A 6,657-nucleotide genomic window follows, 5' to 3' on the forward strand; every position below is an offset into this window, starting at 1 on the left:
CCATGCGAGTAAACGTTAACCAAGCTAACGTTTCTTATTTCTTTATTGCCCACAAGGGGCTAAACATAGAGGGAACAAATAAGGACTGACAAAGGGATTAAGCCGATTACATTTATCGACCCCGAAAGGATGAAAGGCAAAGTCGACCTCGGCAGAATTTGAACTCAGAACATAAAGACAGACGAAATACCGCTAAGCATTTCGCCCGGCGTGCTAACGTTTCTGCCAGCTTTCCCCTCTATGTTGGCCCGCATGGGTAATAAAAAAACAGATCGCTATCTGACAACGAAATTAACACAAAAACAAAGCACCTTAATTAGTTAAGACAACTACAAAACCAATAAATATTACACATTGTGTGGGTATTAATAGTAGTGTGATTTTAACTGTCAAATAACCCTAATTCCACTGTATGCAAAGACCGCCACGTAATCTCAGTAATCTTGTTTATTCTATGCCTCTATTTCAGCCCCTGCTCATTTTTGACCTTTTCTTTGTATTCTTCTGAAACAAGAAAGCCTACGTCTTCCACCACTTACTCAGGTACCTCGAATTAACCATTTTACTGCTTAACGGTATCAGCCGGCCTTCAGGCTGGGACCAAAGCATGTGACCCAGCCATGACTATCTGCTCAACATTCTCCCTTCATCTATATATGCTACTCTCATTATGTCTCCAACTAGTTTCCTTTCTCGCAAATCTAGCCATTAGATTCCCGAATATTCTTCAATTTGTCAAACATAACGAATAAATAAATTCTATGGGGACATATATTAAGGGTGTGCTGGGTGAGCACCGCACCGATAACCAGAGACGGATATATTTTCCTTCTTGATAATTTCCTGTTGTTGCAATATAATACAATGTGAGTATTATTTCGAAAGAAGCGAAAGTAAAAAATACGCTCAGCCGGTGGTTTGGGTTAGGGTTTTTGTTACGCCGAAAACGGGTGGTGTGCGTATTCTTTACCTCCGCCTCCAAGGAATGACTATAATCTTATCACAGTTTGCTTTTAAATCTAATAATACTCACATTGAAGTTGCATTATGTATTAAATATAAACTGCTTTTAAATCTAATAATAGTCACATTGAAGTTGCTTAATGAATTAAATATAGACTGTAGCTTAGATTCATGCCGGAGTAGTAAATTCGGCAGGGAAGCACTCCGTTACAAGAACTGACAATGCAAGTGGTAAATTCTGTATTGCTACTCAGAATTAAATAATTATAGCCTACAACATATATTTAGTGCTTTTTCTCTGGTTTGAGGAAAAAAATAAGCGTGATGCGAGTGTATGTTTGTATGTATATATATATATTGAGAGAAAAAGAGAAAAAAATTACATGGATAATTACAATCTCAATTAGACAGGAAAATGCCAAAAATAAAAGCTAGTAAATTATAAAATTACCGTTTGCTAAATCATTTTCATTACATAAACAAAGAGTCAGCTGCACCGAAAAAATAAACAAAATTACAGTGTATGCCGCCATATTAATAACAACCCACACTAAAGGTTCCCTGCCTCAACAATGTCTTATAGAGACTGTGAACCATGTAGGAAATGTAGACCAGGTCTGAAATTATCGTCTGCAGTGAATATTAAATTAGATTTTTCTCCACCTTTTATTAATCAAGATATTTATTTCTCATATGTTTTCCATAATTTCAAAATTTGTAACTGATCTAAATATACTGTGTGGTTTCTCGTTCATTTACACTCACTTTGCTTTCCATTCTTCCTTCTTAATCAAAAAAAAAAAAAAAAAAGCTATGATCATTAACTGGTGATGAATCTCCGTCGTTCGACGATGAGGATTCCGTTGCTTGTTCAACTGAATAACCTACCTTTTAATTAACGTTTAAATGGTTGAGAGTTTTACAGCCACATGTACCTTTAACATGAGTCAGCACGACAAGGCTGTACTTTTTGAATCATAAGTGCAATCCACCCGAAGGTGTCTGTACAGTTCCCATGCACTTATAATGGGAGCCAAGGTTCTGGATATCGGTTGAATATCGCCTTTCTTCCATTAATTTCTTATTCTTCGTGTTGCTTAAGGCTTCAGCAGTCGAGTAAAGAAGCATTAAGCAAAACGCAGGTTTTCCATTAGTTTTATTTACAATATATACAAAGGTACAAAGGTGTGGTATGTTGCTCTTTTGCAGCCATCTCAGGCGGTGTGAATTCATTGTTCTCCATTATGCGGGCCATTGCCTTAGGAGAATGTAACAAGCGGAATAGCCTAGAGGTTCAGCCAGTGAAGTGTGCTCTGCGAGCAGTCACGGGTAAAAGAGGAAAAGAGATCGAACCTCGAGGTTTCTTTCTTTTTATAGTTTTGCCATCGCGAGCCTCGTTGTGAGCTCGTGCATGGCAAATGGATGCAGGTGAGGTCTTGCCCCAGTCTTGGAGATGGCAATGGCTGCCACGAGATCTCATTTGATATGGCGCTGACTGCTTGTGCCACTACACACTCAATTACACCCAAGTATGAGTCAGTCCATGACTTTAGAAAATGTCATTTACCCATGTTTCCCTGACAGTGGGATCAAACCCTGGGCCTAGGGGTACCAAACAAACTTCCATTATAATCCCATTTCACCTTTATAAATCAGAGGGCATGTACATTTATATAATAAAAATCACTATTTATATGCAGTTTATTAGTATTTATAGACTTATATGTGAGTGTTTGTTTATTTGTTCACTTAGTATCATTTTTTCGAAGTTAGCAATGGTTTAGAAGAATACATATTGAAGCATTTATGGCTGGATGCCCTTCCTGTTGCTCACCCTTCTCGAGTAATGGATTTTAATTCTATTTCTCAGTTCCCTTCCTTCCTTGCTGCCACACCTGCCCATTACTTTCTAACAGCACCACCTATGCTGAACCCGGCCACTGCACCTTCCATTTTAGGGATCTTTTCTGCTGCACCTTTAGTAACCTAATCTATATGCTCCAATGCTCCCTCTGCAATTTTATCTGTGTTGGACAAACTGGTTGCAGAGGATAACAAGGTTGTGGAGTGCCTCAGAGACATCGGATTTGGCAATGAACGGCTGGTCTCTAAATATTTCCACTTCACCAACCATTCTACCCAACATGTCTTAGTCTTCAGCATGGCTACCTCTCTTGGATTCTCTACCACTTGCCTCCAGAGGGAAAAGAAGCTCATTGTCTCTTTCCAAAATCACTTGCCTTTCAGTTAGAATTCTCCTTTTCAATTATTCTGTAGCAAGCATGTTCACAGTTTGACTCCTTACCTCTTGGCTCATCACTTGATGGTCGAGTCCCTCTAGCTTCATGCAGGTTGTCCACCCCATCCCATGACAGACCAGCCAAGCGCACTACCCTCAGCTATATAAGGAAACTTTTTCTGCTATTTCTTCAGTAAGGTGAGTTGCACGATGGTGTTCAAATCTTCGGCAGAGAGCAGTTATTTTGCCAGCAGCCTCAGCTATTCCTTCACCACATTGCGTTGAACGATGTCATTAAAAAGTACCTTGAGACAACCCTTTACCTATCCAGGAAATAAGACATTGTGGCACTGCTTGAATCGACATCAGACTTTTTACTGCTTCATTTGTTCTCTCCCTTCCTCCCTCTCTCTGTGAATCTATTTCTCTTTATGGGTATGAGGAGAGGGAAAGTGCTCATGCCAATCATGTTCAGTTAATAAACTGTGATGTCTCTATCTCACTCACTTTATCTGTAAGTGTATATTTCTGTATGCACTTGCATGTGTGCGTCACCTCCTGGTGCCAAAAAATACTCTCGCCAAAACCAGGCTGAATACCCAGTAAACCATGCCAAATCACCAGCATCCTAACAGCTGTGCATGACTGTCTCGTTCCGACCTATTTGAATGTGGTAGGAGGAAGTCACTTGTCCAGGACATCTTGTGACGTTCTCCAGTCCCAACCTTATAGTTCTGGACATAAAGCTGGGAGCTTCTACCTGACATACTGAGGAATGGAAGATGACAGTACAGATTCCTTTCCATGATGCTTATTGTTGAGTCGGTTGGAATATTCCCTCAGTATCTGGATTACAGCTTATATCTTTTAAATTAGGACAAAGGCATGAGACCTGAGAAAGAGTCTCGGGAGGTAGAATATCTCATACAGGTATACTGGTGGGTACTCTTCAAGACAGTGCTTTTACGATCTTGTAAGTAGAGGAGATATGTTATTCAACAAAGGGTGTGGAGTTTGTTTTGACGTCGTGTGCAAGACAGAAAACTGCACTGGTATGACTATGTGATGCGTATGAATGAAGACAATTGCATCAAGAGGTACCATCTCTCATTGTAGAGGAAGCATGTGGAAGGGGTAGGCCCAGGAGGAAGTGGGATAAAATGGTGAAAAGGATCTACAGACATTGGGACTCACAGTGGGGATGACAGGGAACCAAAACTCCTGGCGGTTGGCTGTGGTTGAAAAGACATGTCAAGCTAAATAAAAGCATGGTCGCCCTTGCATACAGGCTCATCCCCTGCAACCCTCTCCAGCTGAACATTCCTAATCTTGTGGGCTTGTAGGTGCTGAGGCTATGTAAAAAGCACCCGTACCAGTGCTGCATAAAAGCACCCAGTACACTTTGTGAAGTGGTTGGCATTAGGAAGGGCATCCAGCTGTGGAAACCATGCTAAAACAGACATGGAGCCTGAACAGCCTTTCAGCTGGTCAGCTCCTGTCAAACCGTCCAACCTAAGCCAGCATGGAAAACAGCTGTTACATGATGATGATGATGACATGTATTTGAGAGAAATATATGTGACTCATACACAAAATAACAAGACAGTTTATATAATGGCATGACATGTATACAAAAAATGAAAAAAAAAAAAAGATTTGATTCAAAATCTTAAAACAATGAAATAAAACAAAAAATAGAAAAGTATTTTTAAAAATTTTCAGGGAGATGTTTTTTTTCATCTGACACAAAAACTTTTCACTTAACTGTTTGATATTCACATTATTTCGTCGAACATAATGCTTATTTATTCATTTTGTTTTGACTTAATCAGGCACTGTCTTGTAGTTTTGAGATTTTCATAATTTAACTGTTTATTTAAGAATGACATTGTAGGGTTGGTGTGAGAGGCCAGATCTGGATAGTTTGAGCATAAAATAGGTAGAACATTTGGGCCAGATATGGCCAAAATGCTAAAGAGTTAAAAGAAAAAGAACAATAAGACAAGGTGATAATTAATCCCTCAAGTTATATGAGGAAAATTTATTTTACATATCACTAAAACATACATCTTTAAAAAACTTCTTCCATGTTTAATCTATGTGTAAAATTTAAAGTTTATCTTCAAAAGTAAATAATAAAAATATTCAAATAAATGCGTATTGGTAGAATAAAAAAGAAAAGGCATAAAGAACTAAAAAAAAGAAAACCTAAAGCAGTCTGTTCGTGTAAAAAATTACAGACTTGTACTACTGTTTAGCCATTATCATTCTTTGGTTAAGGTGATGAATTAGTTAGTTTCTTTCAGCTAAATTTAACTTAGCACATTATTATACCCATTGGTAAAATAAATTACAATCATGTAACAGATAGTTGTTCTTTTCTCTTTTTAAAACTGAATATTTGATGTCAAAACTGGCAGAAAACTCTATGCCAAAAAATTGCAAGTCCAAATTAGCATAACCATCTAATCCCTACAGTAAGCAAAAGAAGAAAAAAAACCTTATTATTTAGCAAAATGGTCTGATAATTTTGAGATAAATCTAATTCAACAACAATTGATGTTGAAGATATACAGTTTCACTATAAAGATCTAAAGAAGTAAAAAAAAAAAATGAGATTTAATAGATGGAGAGCTATTATTTGAAATTAAAATGAATTTTTATGTTGGCTTGATTGTGAATACAGAAAAAAATATGCAGAGATATAATCTTTATAATCACTGGTCATCACAACCAAAATATGGCATCAGATATTTCCATGTAGAAACCAGACAGAAGCAGGACTACTGGCAGGTATTGTAAGAACCACAGTCAGGACACTTCAGTCCTAAAAAGTGAAGGTCAACAACATTTTGCTGAAAGAAAGAAAAATAAATTATTAAAATGTGCCTATATATAATGGGGTGCTGAAAAGTTTCTGGCTTTAAGGATATTGCAAAAGGCCCTAGTTGGAAGCTAAACCTTCAGATTTCTTTTACAGGGCTTAGGAAAACTGAAGGGCCGTTGCCATAAATGTGTGAATCTGAGAGGGGAATATCTTCCTTCCATGTTGGCATGGTTTGGACAGTTTGACAAGAGCTGGCCAGGTAGAAGACTGCACCATACTTCTGTGTCAGTTTTGGCATGGATTTTATGGCTGGATGCTCTTCCTGACACCAGCTACTCGACAGAGTGGACTGAGGGCTTTTTACATGGCACCAGCACAAGTGAGGTCAGTTTTGGCATGGTTTTCACAGCTGGATGCCCTTCCAAATGCCAACAACTTTACAGTGTGGACTGGATGGTTTTTACATAGCACCAAGTAACTTGCAAGACAAGGAATCTTTGAGAGGGGAGGGGGCATTGGAGGAAGTGATCTTGTGTCAGATGATGAAAAGTTAGAGTGTAACAGACAGACAGAAACATAAGTTTTGAGAGAGAGAGAGAGAGAGAGAGAGAGAGAGAGAGAGAGAGAG

General features: G+C 38.4%; 2 protein-coding genes across 5 annotated transcripts in view; both read right to left on the minus strand.

Annotated features, from left to right (window-relative positions):
• LOC106868638 (thioredoxin domain-containing protein 12) overlaps positions 1–1,568 on the minus strand; it is a 15,318-nt gene extending 13,750 nt beyond the window's left edge. The window contains exon 1 of the mRNA XM_014913997.2: positions 1,415–1,568. Within this exon, the coding sequence (XP_014769483.1) occupies positions 1,415–1,496 (82 nt within the window). The 5' untranslated portion in view covers positions 1,497–1,568. The remainder of the gene's footprint in view (positions 1–1,414) is intronic.
• A 3,641-nt stretch (positions 1,569–5,209) lies between these two features.
• The window catches only part of LOC106868636 (RING finger and CHY zinc finger domain-containing protein 1), a 23,117-nt gene continuing 21,669 nt past the window's right edge, over positions 5,210–6,657 (minus strand). For all 4 annotated transcript variants that reach the window (XM_014913987.2, XM_014913988.2, XM_014913989.2 and 1 more), the window contains exon 9: positions 5,210–6,057. In XM_014913987.2, the coding sequence (XP_014769473.1) occupies positions 5,986–6,057 (72 nt within the window). In that variant the 3' untranslated portion in view covers positions 5,210–5,985. The remainder of the gene's footprint in view (positions 6,058–6,657) is intronic.

Source organism: Octopus bimaculoides, chromosome 8 (genome assembly GCF_001194135.2).
Source record: "Octopus bimaculoides isolate UCB-OBI-ISO-001 chromosome 8, ASM119413v2, whole genome shotgun sequence".
Lineage (NCBI taxonomy): Eukaryota > Metazoa > Mollusca > Cephalopoda > Octopoda > Octopodidae > Octopus > Octopus bimaculoides.